The sequence below is a fragment of the Ornithodoros turicata genome, chromosome 8, assembly GCF_037126465.1.
Source record: "Ornithodoros turicata isolate Travis chromosome 8, ASM3712646v1, whole genome shotgun sequence".
NCBI classification, from domain to species: Eukaryota; Metazoa; Arthropoda; class Arachnida; order Ixodida; family Argasidae; genus Ornithodoros; species Ornithodoros turicata.
The window spans coordinates 39,586,896-39,605,698 of NC_088208.1; the positions used below are offsets into that span (position 1 = coordinate 39,586,896).

General features: G+C 46.2%; 2 protein-coding genes across 4 annotated transcripts in view; one reads left to right on the top strand and one right to left on the bottom strand.

Moving 5' to 3' along the window:
- Positions 1-371: 371 nt before the first annotated feature.
- Positions 372-7,263, bottom strand: LOC135367303 (probable ubiquitin carboxyl-terminal hydrolase MINDY-4). The gene is made up of 15 exons (XM_064600507.1): positions 7,061-7,263; positions 6,883-7,002; positions 6,165-6,812; positions 5,698-5,970; positions 4,929-5,045; positions 4,780-4,868; positions 4,604-4,705; positions 4,399-4,462; positions 4,263-4,328; positions 4,101-4,171; positions 3,287-3,350; positions 3,070-3,225; positions 2,213-2,387; positions 2,077-2,146; positions 372-618 (listed from the first exon to the last, which is right to left on the bottom strand). The coding sequence occupies exons 1-15, from the start codon at positions 7,157-7,159 to the stop codon at positions 570-572; spliced, it is 2,163 nt and encodes a 720-aa protein (XP_064456577.1). The 5' UTR covers positions 7,160-7,263; the 3' UTR covers positions 372-569.
- A 189-nt stretch (positions 7,264-7,452) lies between these two features.
- LOC135367305 (tyrosine-protein phosphatase non-receptor type 4-like) overlaps positions 7,453-18,803 on the top strand; it is a 128,564-nt gene continuing 117,213 nt past the window's right edge. For 2 of the 3 annotated variants that reach the window (XM_064600510.1, XM_064600513.1), the window contains exon 1: positions 7,453-7,610. The gene's annotated coding sequence lies outside the window, so the exon portion shown is untranslated. Of the gene's footprint in view, positions 7,611-16,719; positions 17,004-18,803 lie in introns of those variants that run through there. The other variant, XM_064600512.1, reaches the window with a different exon arrangement.

Consider the following 18,803-nt stretch of genomic DNA (forward strand, 5'->3'; position numbering starts at 1 on the left):
CTTACACACACATGGTGCCATGTGTGGTACGTGTACTATGCATGGAGTAGGTCACTGCAACTTGGTAGGTTGTATATTTAGGGTCACAGTGCAAACTGGTGAACTGACTGAGAAATTCCTTTTTTTTTTCTTGTCCCCCAGCAGTAGAATTCTGTTCCCCCCCCCCAACCTCCCCCTTGCATCTATGCAAGGGCACTAGCCATGATATACATTGTCTGGACACAGCATAATTGTGAAATAAATTTACTGTACAAAATAACAGTGTATAATGTGAACATACTAAAAAAAAATGTCCCATAAAAACAGACACTGTTACAGGAATGGCACAATTTAAAAAATATAGCAAAAAAGGAACAACCTTGGTTTTGGAATATGTACCGAAAGGTCGTGTGTAGTGCAAGTCCCTGATTTAATTTAAAAATTGAAGTAGTAAACGGAGTAATACTGAGACTCGTCTATACAGAACGCAAATGAGATCAAGGCCGTGAATGGACGGATTTTTGTTCCTCCGACTAGCTCGACAGACTAGAGTAATAGTAGTACTGCTCCTTGAGAACAGCTGGGTCACTTCAAAGTAGAGGTTCCGAGTCGTTCCAAGATACAGATGCCCCTTTCCACCTGCAATGAAGCAGACAGAATCGTGAGTCTAAAAACCACTACAGTAGTACTACATAAATAACGTGATGATAAACACACAAAAAGAAAACATGGACGGACGGACGGACGGACGGACGGACAGTTTACCCGCAACAAAAGCAAAAATGACACTGACGACCAGTCTATACACCAAATCCTTTGCCACAAACTGCCACTTCCCTCGGAGACAGGTTGACGGATTTCATGCTCACACCCCTTCCGAAGAGGTGGAATGACTCCACTTGAGAACCGCTTCGTCAAAGATGAGGCGACAATTGTGCGGACATGAGTCCAAATTATTTTTCGAGATCTGGGCAGTGTCGAGCGAGCCAGACTCCACGTGGTTTTTATGTTGCCGAAGGCGTTTGTTTATGCACTTTGAGGTCTGGCCTATGTACTGACTCCCACAACTCAACGGCAAGGCATACAGAACGTCTCACTTGCACGCAACAAACTTTTTCCGGTGATTTACTGTGCAGCCCTCGCCTTCCCTAGGCCAGTTGACCTTGGGAATTAGCCTGGAGAGTTTATAGAGACTCCGACAGACCACTTTTACCGCGTAGGATGACCCAGTCAGCTAACCATGCGAGTACGGAACGCTCGCAACCTTTTCATGTCTCTCCGTAGCTGTAGCCGGAGCATTGCTGAGAATATTAGAGGAAAGTAAGATATGTTTGGCTAAGGAAATAATTTTTGTATGGGGATATCCTGCACAGAACAACCTTAGAAGTTGATTAGAAAGACTTTCAAAGCACACATCATCACAAGGATGACCTCAATGCTGACTTCACAGTGTCCTTCACGGCTCCCAAAATATGCGTGCATGTATGCACCGAAAATATTCTAAATATGCAGTAAAAGCTCTAGTGCATGCAATGTTTTTCATCATTCGTGATATGAAGGCAATGCGTCTAATGAATATTTGACAAACTTTTGAGCTTAGGGATCGCGCGGTAAAATAATAAAGCTGCCTTCGTTCAGGAGCATGCAGTAAAGAAAGAAAAAAAGATGCCATACGAATGTGCAAGCCCTGAGCACGGCTGTAAGAAAAGATCTCTAACATTGGTGGTTAGTATTTTACGCAGAGGAGCAGCTAAAATGGGGGCTGTACACTGGTCCCACTAAAACATCGAAAATATTCTATTCTGACCGAAATTCTCGCGGAAAAGGGTCCAAAACATTCATTGAAAAGAAGAAGAAGGAAGCACTAGCCCTTGGCCATCTGGAAATATGGCAAAATATGCATTTTCATGCAGAATGGGCAGCCATAATGTGTAAAACATGCATTTATATGCACGATGGAGCCCTTTTCTAATCTGTCCCAAACCACGACCAAAAGTGTCTTTCATCATCCAGATAAAAACCATGTTGCAAAAAAAAAAAAAAAAAGCACTTTCGTGAAAATCAGCGCTCTAATGATCACCGTAATGTTGGATATACCTGGTTCTGATGCACAGCTCCAACGGGGGAGTCATGATTGAGTCTTCACAGATAACATTGGCTGAGGGGTCTAAATGGAAAATACAAATGTTTCGTTACTTTTAGGTCACGTCACTTTTTGGACCTGCTAAAGTACCTATAGTAAGCTTGATCTCCTCCTCCTGCTTGTTGAGGCCGTCGTAGTAGTACAGTTGAAACTGTCGTCCGCTAGGGCACAGTGCGGTCCGTGTCTTGGAGAAGAGCACAGAGAAGTGGCTCTCGCTCAGGACAAGCCAGATTGGAAACTTGGGGTCCTTGTAGTGTGATCCAACCTCAAGATGGGAAAGTTGCATAATGCTTCATTATATTGCCCACATATATTTTTCAATATATTACCCACTCCCCTCTGTAATGAAGAACCCTGAGGGTAAATAAATAAATAAATTATCTTCTATGGGAGCTGCCAGCTCTGTACCCGAAAATCTTTCTTTTGCTCGAGGTTCCGGGTTTAGTGGTCCAAATTAACCTAGGTTAAATACTACGCTCTCCAAAATAGTATTGTAGGTAGCCCGGTGAACCATTTGGTTGATATGTTCGGACTGCGTACGTTGACAATCGCGCAACATATTTTTGCACATCGACCTATTCACTGATTGCCGATTGCACAATGGCATTTCCTGTTATCGCAGTGCAATTTAATTTACAGGGGTGCTATAAATACACAGTGTCACTAAGGCCTGTCAGATCTGGGAGAGACAGGATGCTACACTATTTGCAGGCACGCATTGGCTGCACCAAACTATTTGCAGGCACACCTTGGCTGCACCAAACTATTTGCAGGCACGCCCTGACTGCACCAAACTATTTGCAGGCACACCTTGGCTGCACCAAACTGTGCAACGTCGATACCCATTGTCGGTGGAGCTTGAACATTTGCTGTGCACATGTCAGATGTGCTAGGTTGGTACTACATGTGTGAAAATGTTAGAGTGATCAAACATTCCATAGCTTTACCTCACATGAGTTGTAGTGTTCATACAGAGACAGCAGTCCAATATTTGAAGGGGATGTGATGCCACGTAACACAGTCTTTTCTTCTTTGCCAAATGAGACCTCATTATTGAAGACATTTGTAACTGCTTGTCCAATGAGCAGCAGATTTACCATTTCCTGGAAGTGAATGCATATAATGTTTCGTGCACGAAATTTTGAAGGACAGAGTGCACCCTACCTGATTGCAATGGCTATGTTTCCCTATCAAGCAGCTATTGCGTTCATCCATTTCCTCACGGATTCTGTAAGGTTCCAAAGCAAAGGAAGGTTTGTGACATGGCTTCGATGCAGGATTTCACGATGTAGTGAACTTCAGACGATACTGTCTTGGTGCATCAATGTAGCAACATATGTAACAACGATATAATATCCCTTTGCGATCTGCAACGGCTCTCTCATATGTAGCGAGCTTGCCCCTCCCCCCCACCCCAAGTCATAAAATTTTCATGGGTGTGTCCAAAAAAGGCAAAAGCCACGATAAACTGCGGTCTCTAACCTGCATTCAAGCAGCCCCAGGAACACTTGGTACAGTGAAAGGAAATCATTACCACACTCACGTTTCGGCTCGCGAATTTGACGAATGAATGAAAGCTTGATTTTCCTCGAAATAAAATTTTCAAAATAAAGTGGTACCATTGAAGCTCTGCTACTACATGGTTTGTAAGAGAAACACTGTGGGACTTGGCTTGCTGAATCACGCATCCTACCTGAACCGTTTCGTGAACCGGTTGAGTTCAGTGCTAGAATAAATAATTCTGGTTCGGTTCAGTAAACAAATAACAGTTTTTAGCAGTTTTTGGTTCGGGTTCAGCTCCGGTTCGGATCCCTGTGACACGTGAAAACACTAAGAACTGGACTCTATATACGATTTTCTGGATACTACGCTTTGGCATAGTTCTATGGACATCGTTTGACACGGAAAGAAGAAATCGTAACCTTGGAAGTCACACTGTCATGCTTCCGCTGTGACACATACCTAAGAGGACACGTACCTTTCAATCCCATGAGTCAACAGTACAGATATCAAGAAGGCGACACAGCTTGAACAGCTTTCTTCTTGTAACTGTTTGTTGTAGAAAGCAATATTTGCACACACTATTGCGACGAACGTTACGTAACGTCACCCTGCCGTAAAGCGGTTCGGCAAGCCTCACCTTTGATATGCATGACTTGTAGTATTCTAGAACGGCTTGTTTTGATGTAAATGTGGATACTGTTAACTGAAAGGTACCTCATTAGAAGGAGGGCTGCAGAAAGTGTGTCAGAATGTTTAGCTGGTGCAGAGCTTACTGTTTCTGTTATGCCGTCTGCGGACAGAAGACCTTCAACCTTCAAGACTTTCACACCAGAGGGACTGAAAAGTGTTTGTGACAGAGTGAAGTCTTTCCGTACAGAGAATCAGGGTTGTGTGAGAGCATTCTGTGTCCTCTCATATTTATTTCCCTTTGGTAATCACACTTTAGCCTTCCTTTGAAAATCACTCCGGAAAACTCACTTCACTATGACAGCTTTCCTTCCATTGCCTGCTTGCCACAGAATACAGCTAAGAGCACCTGCAAGCGCTGTGTTCCTTTCTTCTATACCAACATCCGTAGAACTGAAAGAAAGTTTTTCTCATACCGTAGACTGTATAAGATTGTCCCTTTCGAGATGCGTCCTCAAGGCACCTACCCAGTATCGTCTTTTTGACTAGAATCTGGCCACAACAACTCCTTCAGTAGATACGCCTGAACAACTGCAAGAACACCGCAGGGACCGCCCTGTAACGTACAAATTTGGGGTCTGCTTTTGCCACAGAGGCAATTTTTGAGTGCACACACCTTTTTTTGAATGAGACCGTAAGGAACGGCGTTGGAGTTCACGAAGGTGAATCCCTGTTCAGCCCACTCCTCACCAAATTTGCAAGACGGGGACCCGAAAAGAAGGCGTTTGATGTCCTGAAAGGGTATGGGCGTTAAATATGCCTCTCCACTGCTGGAAAGTTTTGGGAACACAATGAAAATGCACAAGACGACAAGCAATGTGCTAGTTACTCTAATTTAGTATGGACGACCCTGTGTTTACAAACGTGATGTCACGGGAAGACCGGTTCGAGGTTATATTTTGCTGTGGTGGGCAAGAAGCGGGAAAAACATGTCGGCTGATAGGTTGATAAAGCTGATAGTGCTCACCAGCATGCTTTGCACGGCGGCATTACGTAATCAATGACGTAGGAGCGCAGGTCGTCTATAGCACAGCGTGCATGTTCATTTAATATGTGCTGGCTGTGCTTTAATATGTTTAACTGGCAAATTTAAAATTGATTATTGAAATTTGTTTTCGCCGAGTTCCATTCAACAGAGCAGAATTTGCCACTGCCGGTATGTAGACACTTTTCAACCGAGGGTGAATTGTTATCAGTATTCTTTCGTTCGTTCTTCTTCTTTCGTCTTTTTGTGATGGATTAGATACTATATATGCGACTTAGTGAATGTTCTACATTCATGCCTTGGCCGACCTCAGTTCGCTGGCATTATAGTTAAATAAAAAAATTTTTTTAAAATATATATATATAGGTTTTATTCAATCTGCAGTTTCGCATTTACTCACCGTAGCTTCCTCGAGTGTGATTGGTCGAAAGTTCACCAGTCGATGTGTAACTATCGCGTGATCACCCTGTATGTCTTGATCCGTTACGTCGGAAAGCTCGACGTCGTCTACCTCATCCGACATTCCCACGTTTGATTTGGTTTTGGTGATGAGATTCGCAATATTGTTGGATGCCGTGTGTGTTCTCCTCATGCTGTCCCGTGCAGACTGTTCAAGCCTCGGAGCACTTTGACTTCTCAGGAGGAAAGACTTCTTTGCATCTTCACTTCCTTCCTGCACAGTTTCATACAAAGCGAGTATTAGCTGCGTACAGATAAGCCAGGGATAAGCCTCGCACAGTTTGGAAAGCTGGTACGAATGAGAGCTTTTGATAACATCTCTATCACAACTCGTGCTCCAAGGGCCAGTGGAAGTGCTGCATGCCCATAAGCACAAGCACATGGCAAAAGGACAAAGTATTACCATACCCTATTCAAGGAATATTCTGCATCTCCAAAGGAGTCCATCCTGAGAGTGGTGATCCTCGCCGGCCTCGGTAAGTGGACGGACGGGACTTTTGTATCACCCGCCGTTCCGAGCGAGTTTGCGGGAGCCACCGACCGCGTCGGCAACATATTCCGTCGTAGCCTCTGCTCCTTGTGGGTGCTGAAGACCTCACTTATCTGCTTTCCGAGATCGTCGATGGCGTCGGCTCTGTCACCCTGCCCATTTAACGGCGCGAAGGGCTCGTCCAGATGGGGGAAATTGTCGTCCGACGTGCCCTGATGCTGTGTGCCTCCTCTGTACTGCTGCGATTTGGATATGAGCTTGTGCACCGCTTCGATGTCGTTCTTCGGACGTAAAACGAGACCCCCCGCGTCTCGTCTGCCACGCGCAGATTGCGGCCGCTTAGTTTCGGTTTGACTTCTGGTGCGGGTGATCACGTCGGCTGAGTTCAGCGAGTCGTTGCTGCCGTTCTTTGCAGACAACAGATTGGAAAAGTTATTGTTTACTTCGCGGACGAACTCCCCGCCGGCGTTTCTAGTCGTCGATTCCTGCTTCGTTTTGGAGCGCCTCCGCAAAAGTCTTTCCTGGACTAGCATTTCCAAGAGAGCTTTGTACGGTGTCTCTCTTTCCTGAAGTTCAAGAAAGGGACGAAATTAGTTAGCCGAAGAATGTAAGCGGAGGTGAAAACACCGGACGTGCCTTGTTCTCTCTGACGAGCCGTTCCATACAAACGGCTCGGATGAGTTGATCGCGGGCAGAAAAACATCCTGCACGTCTAGGGAGCTCCTCATCCATTGTGGCCAGCGTGTTTTTGAGGCCCTGCGTAAGTGAAATGTATGTAATGATCGTACGTTTTAGAAGCGTTATTTTGGTTCACCTTCCTCGAGAGGTACTCCCGTACAATGCAACAGGACACATCTTCAATGTGAGTCGCTGACACGACGGTGCCCCTGCTGATCAACTGAGCATCGAGCATGTCAGTAGGGTAATGTGTTCGAATTAGAAGTTAACGATGCGGCCGATCGCAGTCGAAAACGTACGCATCCATTCTTCGGCTGTTTGTTTACATTTTCGGGCGCCACCTGGCGACGCAACGCGGCTACTATCTCACAAAACAAGTTACCAGTAAACTTCTATCTTGTGCCTCAGAGGCATATAAACATGTTTACAGGGAAATACTAACGACCATTACCGATGAAAGGCCCATAGCGTGTCAGTTACGAAACACATTTTCGCATGGCGGCTGCTCGAGTTTGTGATCACGTGACCTCCGCCATTGCGGTGAAGTTTTGTGTGTGTCGTCTGTGTTGTTGCTTCGCTTCGTCGGTGTTGATTGTAGTGCACTGTTGTGGCAAATTTCCTGGATTAATCTGCCGTACTGCGACAATCGTGTCATGCGAAGGGATTTTTAGACCTCGGAAGTCAAGGTAAGTTGCTGTGTTCGCTCACAATGTTGGGAGCACTGAGAAAGTGGGATCATCTGAAGCACATTGGAGAGCGCGTCCCTTCAAAAATCGATAGCCTTTCTCTGAATGCTCTTCCCACTACAAACTTGTGACACATGCCAGAAAAGCATCGGCGATGGACTTCTGACGGGAGGTTGACTGACGTCTTAACGTGCGCTCTTCGCTGGTCGTGGGCTGCTGTACCTGACCGGAGGCTGTGGTATCGCCTACTTAATTCTGTAGTAATCGCAGACGAGCTGTCTGTTTATATCAAGTTTTCTTTGCGGACGAAACTTATACAAAAGTGATGTCTGCCCCAGCATTGCTTCTAATTAGCTTGGATGATTGAAATTGAAGCGAGTTCTTTGTGAAATTCTACATGAAATGTTCGTCGTATGTAGTTTTAGTGGTACTTAGGTTTACTTCACGGTCAGTTAACCAATAGGCACTTCCTTCTGTGGTGAGTATGGTAAATACAACATGTACTGCAAAACAAAACAACAAAGACTAGGACGGACACCGCAGGCAGTGCAATTATCGCGATATGGAGCTCTCATATACAATTCCTATCATGAGCTTGACCTTTATGTCATTTAGCCATGATAATACGGCGTTTAACAAACGTCACCTTGGTTTCTCTATGCGAGCCAGCGCTATATATATGTAGCAGCGTAAAACGTGACTATTGACAGAATGTGCTGCGAAGAACACATCGTTCTTTCTTTACTACCTTTGAAAAGGTCGTGTTTGCTATTGCTAGTGTTCTGTTCCTATAGCCACTCATAACAGAGTAGAAGTTTATGGATGGCGCAAGCGAAAAGATAATGACCACTGCTTCATACAGCCAATCACAGACTATCATAGAATGGGTTCTTTGTGGGAATTTTCAAAGTGTGTTCTTCTATTCAGGTTTTCATAGGTTTTGTGTTTTGGGAACTGCACTGGTCCCTACCACCGTAACAATTCGAGTCCGTATAACAACCACTTCACTGACAACGAAATGTGCAGAAATAATAATCATTCCGCTCCATTACGATGGAACAGAGTTGTCGAAATTGACTGGTGTTACCTCTAACTATATCGTTGAATCTACTTCATCACTGCGAAGATTCTGATGCAAATTTCATCCAGCTGACATAGCGTCATGCGTCGTTCCTGCCACCGTGGGGGAGCCTGTGGAGGAGTGTCGTCTGCTTCACATAGTTTCACCCGCGTGGTTTCATCGCAGAAGTGTCGTCTGCAACGGCGATTTAGACGTCCGTTGTATCCTAGATAATTTCTTTCGAAAATTGGGCTTCAAAGATGCTACATCTCCACTAATTACCGCTAAACATGTATTTTAGTTAGTGTTGGTATTTAAACTGGCCCTGAAAACTGGCGAATTACAGTTTGATTGAAGAAAAAGCTTCATGATACGATATTTCGAACAGAGACTGTTCGAAATATTGGCGGTTCTCGACCTGAGGCCACTTTGGAATTTTCTCAAATTTTCTCGAACCTTGCTCACGTCTGCAACGAACGTCCGCGTTGCAGAGGACTTGGGATTTTGCGATCGTGCATCCCATTCATATCGGAGATGTTGTCGTCGAGTGTTTCCCAAAGAAGGCTCGACTGTTGCCGATGTCAGCGCACGACCTTCGGCCCTTACCGGGCGGAGCGTAAACCTCTGTCTGCCGTGACGCTGTTACGCGGAACGTGCTGTGAATAGTAATGCCGGCTTTCACGCACTAAAGACCGACTCGGAACAACACACAGACAGTGCGTGGGATAGGATCATCATTGCAATTCCACATGAAATGGATATCTCCGCAGCGCAGGTGGAGGAATACACGGGGGTGGTCGCGGTGGTTCATCTTGCAGGATGACAACGTGAAATACGGTCGCGGAATATTAATGATGTCTATATTGAGGGACGGTGTGTCGTGTTGCCTGTGCGGGGGCTGTTGTAATCGGATGCACAAATATTACTCAATACTTCCTCACCAGTCAGTGGTCGTTTTTCCCCTTAATGAGCAATGTGTTTTGTTATTCTGAAACCCATCTCTAAGCGCGGCTCGTTTATATCGAACACATTATTTCACGTACGCTTTCCGAACTTAGTATAATTCACGTATTTATCCCGCCATATCAATAAATATTGAGTATTAATAATACAGCGCAGCATAAAATAAGATAATAAAATTGCGACGGGAGACAAGACAGTGCATTCCCCCCTCCTCAAATATTTCAACATGAAGATATATATATATATATATAACCGTTAACTATATAAACTGTTAACACGCACTGACAGTGGTCTGACATTTTACAAATTGTGCTCAGAGTTCCCCCTGAAGTCTGCCCAGGACGCATACTAACCCCCCCCCTTTGTCTCACACTCCTTCCTGCTCCTATCTCTCTCAATCTGTACACGTCTATACGCCTCTCATAGGCATAGTTGCATAGCCACACACACACACACTATAACAAAAAAAAAAAAGAAAGAAACAAGTTGAGCACAGTTGTGTATCAGGGCGCAAAGGTACGCTGCTAGGGTATTTGCTGAAACGTATTTGCTGAAACGTACCATAACAGCCAAACGGCATCGCAACAGAGCGTTCGAACCACGCTCTAAAACGACACCCCAGCACGCGAAAGAGGCACAATTGTGTACAAGGTATATTACGTAATACCGAAGGTCAGCGTTGGCGTCCGACCGTCTGACCTACAGTAGTTCGATATAAGAGACGTGGGTGCCCACAGGGAAAATGTACTGCCCTATCGAAGCGGGCTCCTTTTCCCGCAGCGTCTTTAGAGCCGCTTTATTACCGCGTTTATGCAGGTAGCATTCCAGCATCACTCCATCACCAAGGCCTGCCAGAAGGGACGTGAGTCATACACACCACACCTGTTTTCCGCGCGCGCGGTAACTAAAGGCTAGTTACGCAGAAGTTAGGTTTCCTCATGCGTGAAAGAACGAGCCAGACGGTGGTATGGTTGTTGTCCCGCAATCGAGGTCTGCTCCAGTGTTGCCAGCGTACTAGTAATGTTATTGGGTGATGTGGCGGGAAGCTTTAAAGGTAATGTACAGCAGTATAGAGCTGCAATCTCAGAAAATTGATGTACTCGATATAGCCTCGGTACTCTTGCGTCATAATTGCGCTCATAGCTCAAGAAGGCCCTAGTGGTTGTTTTGGGGTATCTGAACAAAAATAAAGTTACTATTATTATTATTGTAGTTTATTTTTTAGAAAATTAAAATTACTGACAACACTGTGTCGAAGTCGCCACGAACTGCGGTACAACTACATAGCATGCGCATAACACTGTGTCTAAAACGAAAGAACTCGCCTACGTGTCGGCTACGTAGCCGTCAGGAGTAGCTAGTCTGGAACATATTTCATTGTTGCTCGACAAATTCGGGATTATTTCCCACCAGACGTTGCCCCGAGCCGTTTTACCGCAACCTTACTAGCAAATTAAAAAAAAAAATTAATAACAAAAATTAGCGTTCCATGTTGTGGTTGATTTACAAGCAGCAGACTGTTAAACTACGCCACGAACATAACGGTCTATATGCTGATTTACGGCACCTTCAAAGCTTTCAGAAGAAGCATGAAGGAATTGAAGATCGACTATAAACCAGGAGACATCATGAATAATTGAAGCACACGCTGGGTAGGATTTGAACCTGTCAGCTCCCAATAGGTATTTTATTATTTAAAATACGAGAGCGTTCTTCAGCATGACCTTGGAGTTCGTACAACATACAGTTCGTATCAGCGCTGTACAATGCCTTCAAGCGCCTAACCTGTGTTCTACACAAACAATTTCTCAAATATATCGAAGGAACGGAGCTGTTGTCCGCTATAACGAATCCGATTTCAGCACCGATCGCATGTTCGCCCCCATAAACCCTACATTCACATATGCCCCATTTTTACCCTCCGAACCTGCGAACACTAAGAACAAAAATAAATACATAAACTAAATACATAAACAGAAACCCTACCTTCACATGGCCGCCCCTATTTACGTTGCAAAGGCAAAAGAGAAAAAAAATAAAAATGTTCTCCCGCGAGTGCTATACGTAATGCGTCGCCTGTCATTTTTCACGCCTTCACATACGTGAAGGGCTGACCCAATAAGTCAGGCTCTGCGACACGGTATGAGATATAGTCACCTTCACCGCATTTCAGTGTTGCTCGACCGTCATTTTTGTCCATACTCGTTAGAATATCGTCCTCAACGTAAGCGAGATCATTACGATGAAAGCTTTCTTTTCGCCCATTTGTTGTTGCCTTTTCAACGAAATTTCCCACTGGAGAACCGAGAGGTTCATTTTAGCGCCGCGAAACAGCCGTGGCCGTGAGCGATGCACAGACGTGGACAGAGAGAGAGGACAGCAGCTAGGAGTGGGAGACACAGAGCGGTTGGTGTGCGTCCCGGGCCGGCTTCACGGGGAACAGTGCCGATGTCCGTCCGGTACGCGTGTGAGCTTTCCCTTCGAAACCGACGCCAGACGACAAGACGCACAAAATCCAAAAAAGAATCCGAGACAATCCAAGCTGGGACAGAAGTCCTTCACTACCGTTCAAAGTAGGGGCATTGATGGGCAGGGGGACGCGCGTCCCCTTGCTTACTATCCCCGGGCCCGGGGATACGGGTTCGAACCTGTCTGAGGACTCTAGCAACATTGTGACACGCACCTATTTTATCGCTTCGTTTCCATCGTAAGATGGCGGTGACCCCGGACAAAAAGCTGCAAGCATGTAGCTTGATAACATCCGGGGGCTTGACTGTGATAAGCCGTCCTCCGCAAGGGACGCATGATGGTGATGGTGATTATTATTATTATTATTAGTCACTAGGCGGGCTCCGACTATGTTTATTATTTCGATTCGCAGCGTCTAGATGACGTCGCCAGTTCTACTTCACGCGCTTGGGGTCATGCGATTTCCAAAGAGACATAGCAGTGGTTTCAGTCTTGTCGCATGCACCAGGGCATTCGCCTTTCGTCCCGAGAGGCTGCTGAAGAAAAGACGGTCCTTCTTTCCATATTTCCTTTCACAAAAAACGACTAATGAGTGAGCGCTTTCGGCTTGTCCCTCGGGTGGATATTAATGCTACTTAGAAAACGTCACGTAAAAAAAAATTGAGATGAATAGCACACGCGGCCCTGTTGTGAGAATGGAGGCCCCGTTAATTTAATGGGAGTTCCTTCAAAGTGGCACTCTCCACTGTTCCCTGGCAGCAGCATGGGAAATCAAAGAAGATGGAGTGTTCATAAAATAGGGCAAAAAATATTCATGAACTTCTTTTTTTCCTTCTGTGCACTTGACTTGTAAAACGTTTATTTTTTATTATTGCAGGTTAGCGCCGCGACGCAACTTTGGCTATGAGCGGCGTACAGAAAAAAAAAAAAAAACGTGAAAAACTAATTCGGGTGTAGATATCCCTGTTCTAGAACGCTCACGTTGTGAGTGTTCCTATACGTTGCCGTTTTAGCTCGCTGGAGGCAATGAAGGTAGACACTTTCACATTGTCGTTACATCCGCTTCCTGAGACGCCAGACGAGCTTTACGTGCTCCGAATTCGACGAACAATTTTCCACAGGGCATGGTCAGGGTGGAAAATGCGCCTCCCGAGCGATGGGACAGATTACATTGTGGATGCGGGAACTCTAAACTATGTCTTGTCATTCTGTCTCAACGAAGATAAGAAGCGATTACGTGATAAAAACAATAGCAGGCAAGGAAGAAGTTCTCCGTGGGTATGTTCCTAGATTCTTTCTTGTTCGTGTCCCCGGAGAAGTTCCGATTGTCGCTGAGGCATTTATCGCACTGTTTCGACATTTTTTTGTGTGTGATTCTGTGTCAGCGCCGAGAAGCAACTGAGGCTATGAGCGGCGTACAGATGTGGGTAGATGGAGAGACGACAGCAGGAAGGAGTTGTGGACAGGGGGGTTAGTATGCGTCCTGAGCCGACTTCAGAGTGAACTACGTGCCGACGTTCGTCTGGAAAGTCTCGGAAAACCCAGGGAAAACCTCGGACAGCACTCCCGGGATTCAAACCCACCACGTGCCAGTCTTCAGCACGGCAAACGGCACGGCAAGTACGGCAAACGCGTGTTTGTGAGTAGATTGCGGGGAAGAAAAGCTGCCGTAATATGACGGCAAGACACTATAGGGCATAAGAACAAAAAAAAAAAAAAAACATGAGCGCAATGGTGACGTAAAAGCACTGAAGGCTCAGGCTATTGAATGGATAAATTTTCTTAGATTACAGCTGGCGTGGTTTCATTCTCCTTTGCACATTCTTCCGTCATCGGTTCCAAGAAGAAAAGATACTTTTTCGTGATTTGGCTTTCCATTCGCCCAGTGCGTTTGAAGAATTTCAGGAATGGCGCCGCATGACATCCGGTGAGAAGCTTCAGGCGTGATCTCTGTCACGTCGGCTTGCACAGAGGCTTCAGGAAGGAACGTTTTTCATTTCCATATGGAAAGCGTGCACTTTGGCGGTGGAAATGATTAAAAAAAAAAGAAGAAGAAGAGAGTAAGCGCCGCATAACCCGCTATAATCAATGAGGGAGGATGAGACAGCACGGACCGTAAATGCGGGTTTGCATACCGGCTAAATGAGGCGAAGCGGATACCTTTCCTTTATATATTTGATTCGGAAAGGTTCTCACTTGCGTGAAGGTCTCGAACGCGGTCTTGGAGATTAATTTCCGTTCCATTAACGTTCTCTCCTCCGTCGGTGAACGAAAGAGCAAGAGTCAAGCGAGCCAGTGTAACGGTAGACTAGAGTCGCACACACAGTCCTCCATGTCGCCGAAACTCAGGCTTTTCCTTCGACGGATTTCGTCCACCAGCTCGCCTGTCTATTTTATCAGTCGTGTAACGGTGTTCGGGGTAATATTCTTTGAGGAAAGCGCCTATAGGCACACACGGAATTGGATCAGCATTGTCGTGCAATCGGATGACAAATTCACCCGCTGCAGTACGTGTGTTTCTTGCCAGCATACTCCAACAACGGATGCATGTATACTATTGCCAAGTTGTCAGCGCAGTCCCCCGTGCGATCAACTTTCCATGCCGGAGTCATTCGAGCCGTCGCCGCCGCGTGTATGTTGCGCCCGGCGTCTTGGTGCCGGTATCGGCTTTTTTTTTTTTTTTTTCCTTCTGCTTGTGTTGGAAGAAGCCAAACGAATCGGGTTTTCTTCCTCTCATGTTGGCAATTGAACGGATGCCTTTGTGCTCCCGACGGAATGGATCCGCTACGTTTATGGTGACGGAGCACAGTTCAAGTCATCGCCCTTACATGTGACAGGAAACCACGTGACAGGGGGAAGCGGGAGAGATGAGTACTTTGTCTCCCGTTTCCAGACAGTTCACCCATGAAGTCGGCCCAGGATGTCAGCCAAATCCCTGTCTGCCACTCCTTTTTTTCTGTCCTCTTTCCACGTCTGTCCACGTCTCTACTGCTCTCGCAGTTCATTCGCGATATCCTACGTGGAGCCAAATAAGAAGCTACTTTCGTAGTACTTCTACGAAACTTGCCAGACGAGAAGATAACCCAGGCGAATCCTGGATTGTGATGCCCCCTGTCGGGACTCCACGTGTCCCCGGACTAATCCGTCCCTATATGTGAAGTTTGCTATTCCGTGCAATTAACCTCCGGTGCGTTCAGGGGCGGTGATCGATCAATCCTTCTTATGCATGCTGCTGCCAACAGGAGACCGCGCGTGCAGCACGTTATTTTCCCTACAAACGCCATCCGTCTTTCTTCCAGCGAGTGATGAAAAGCAGTTTCGTGCGTTTTGAGCGATATGAGGGGAGCTCCAAGCTGATGAAGTATACATGCTGCTTTCTTTTCGCACACGTTGTCACGCACAGGGAAAAAAAAAATGTTGATATAGACGTCGATCGTTAGGTGATCAGAAATCGAACAATGCCGAGAAGGTATATATCCGTGTTATGTGTATTTGAATGTGATATATTGCGAGGGAAGAACTGTAGTTAGCAGAAGCGCCGGAGAACGTGTTACACAAACACCTGGCCAGGAATTGCAATGCTTGCAAGAATTGAATCTTGTACTGTGTGAATATTATTTATACAATAACCCCGTAATTGTCATATCCTCAACGTGGATAGTGTCATAAATTGCACGTGGCAGCGAACGAGAACCGAAACCAAGCTTCTCCGGACCTACGTCACGACCATACCTGGGTAAATTACTTCTAAAATGTATTAAATTACATTACTCATTACTCCAGCTAGAATTTAATTAAATCACATTACTCATTACTGCAATTGAAATGTAATGAAATTACATTACAATTACTACGAAGAAGTAATACCATTACAAAGTCATTACTCATTACTACAAGCTGAATCGTAACTGTGTTGAGGATGTGGAAATTCATTGTGGCAGTTGGAATTCTTTTAACTCGCCAGTTGCAAACTCTCATTCTGACAGGCGCCAACACCGAACACAGGATCGATTCTTTTGTATAAAGTAATGAGCAATGTCATTAAAAATTACTGGGAAAATGTAATTAAATTACATTACAAATTACATAATGTCAAAAGTAATGCATTACATTATACAAATTACCAGAAAAAGTAATTCATTGCTGTAATTTCATCACAGTAACGACATTACTACCCAGGTATGATCACGACAGCGATCTCTTCGTTTATCTTCGTTTCGATGCGAGTGCCATCTGGAGGGGTTACCCTCGTCACACCGTTAAGCTGTGCACATAGTGCCTCGTTATGTGCATTTTCCCCTTACTTGGGCAGCCTATCCGCACATCGACGAACCACACACACACACCGAACCGCACGGATCTGCTTCCCATTCAAAGCCGCACCCGGTTCTCACAGTCGACGCAAAATTTCCGAGAACCGATGTCACCTCATCGAAAGGGTACGGGCAACATCGCAAGATATGCGCGTGGGAGACACACAGGTGGAGTTACAGGAAGCCGGTGGTCGAGAGAGATTCCCGGATATGACGTAGCTATAGGGAGCGCACGCCGACCCGATCGCGTGCGCGGCGACTTCCTCAGAGCGCGCTCGCTGCGTGCGTGCTACCTGCCACAGAAATCATTGAGGTGGTGCGCGCGCCGCACAGGTTCCGTACGCGGCAAATGTGATGGAATATGTGTATTTCGTGATGCGAAGATTAACTGCAGCCTCTGATCCATCGATGTGAAGTGTAGAAAAAAAGAAAAAAAAAAGCCGTCACGTGGTTATTTCTTACGAGGGTCGACGCCGTGTGTGGTGCCTTGTGTTGTGTTTGCGAAAAAAAAAAAAAAACGTGAGTGAGTAAGCGTCCCGTGCAAGTGCGGCCGGAAGCACTCGGCGGATTTTAGCGAACTCTGTCAAGGTGAGAAAAAAGTGTGTCGCTCTATTTCGAGGCATGAGGCCACGCCGGTGCGAGGTGTTTTGTCTCGGACAGGTCGTATTGGAAGCGGATGAAGTCACTCCACAGTTTAGAATCGGGTTACACGGAATGTAGGAGTCAAGTCGCACGACTCCGCCGTCATCGCGCTTGAGGCAATCACGCCTCGTGCTGGTGAGGTTGTACGGTAACCGTTGACCGACGACACAGGACCGCAGGCACTGGGGCAGCTTGGCATGTTGACTAGGCTACACTTGGCGGGCAGATGTGATGCTAGGGCACAGAGGATATATATGCTATACACAAATAATTACGTTTGATGGAAAGGCATCAGAGGTGAGATTAGAACCCACACAAGTCAAAGGTATAGCACCAGTTGAACCATGCTATAGCTAACCTCTCTCCAACACACCAAGAGACAGGTACTCTCGTGGATGGATGGAATTGTTGGTGCACCCCTGGTGGACCTCTTTGAAACGAGTGTCCAGCAAAAACAGCGAACTGTGCGTCGCATTTTCTATTACATTGTTGCCAATCACACACACACACACGAAGAGATCCGAGGCGGGCGGCACCCGGGCAGATTTCTCGACGACCGGGTGGGGTAAGACTTGAGCAGACAGCGCAGCTGTCACCGAAGTGTGTCGGTCCCATGGGATGCCCTTCTCACGTGATAAGGAGCTCCTTAAAAGTGACAAGGCCGTCATAAATACTGTCTTATCTGGCTCGGCTATTCCCGGCGCTTTAGTTTTGCACTCTCAGTTGCACCAATTCAGCACTTGTGGCTTGATAGGTGACCCGGTAATTCGTGGACTTACTTCGCGAGACAATTATATATATGTGAGCCAATTGATTACCGGGAATAATAGAGTCTGTTTTCTCCTCGTTTGTCCTGGTTTGGGTTTGCCGGAAAAGTAGAGCGCACCTTTATCAAGGACTTCGGATGCAGAAACCCATGCGCTTGTGGATGGACGGATGGATTGGATGGACTTTTAGCGGCACCCCTGGCGGGCCTCTTTGTAACGAGGGTACTGCATCCGGTAGCCCGAGATGCGGACATGCTAATTACCTATCTATCGGGGTTCGGACGTTAGTGAGTTTTAGTATATGGTACGCAAAGGCGATAGTGTGGTGGTCCTGCGCAATGCGCGAAGCTCTGTCTTGTATTGCGCGCGCGCATGAACACCAACGATATTCCTTACGTACGCAAAGGCGATAGCGTACGTAAGAGGATTACGTTCGGTGAATACAGTTTCCATTATCGTTCCCACAATTGAATTTCGTTTCCGTTTCCGGCAATGGAGACGAAAATAACTTTGTTTCTGTTTCTGTCCTCAATTTACTGCGGAATTCGGGGAGTTACCGTTTCTGGTAACTAACCCTGCCTGTTGGTATTTTCTTCCTACAAAAGCGGACGTGCGGACATACCCCATATCCTTGCGGATGCGATCGCACCTGCTTCAAGCGGCGGGATAGGAGGATGTGGTTGTGGATTATAGAAGCGCGGATACAGTGCAGTCGCGGATACTCTCATTATCTTATCCGCCCATCTCTACCCCTATACGTTTTCGTGAAAAGAAATATCTGCCTTATGGAGATCGGCTCCGTACTTGGTTCCCACCGCCATTGTTCTGCCAGGACTCATTAGAAGGGGCCGCGTGCGATGCAGGCAGAAATAGGTAGTTTTAAACGCATTGTCCGACGGTGGTAGAGGAGGGTAATTAGCGTCGAACTGCGATCAGCCCGGCGACAAGGCCGCTTGCGGTCGCCCAACACAAGGCCACT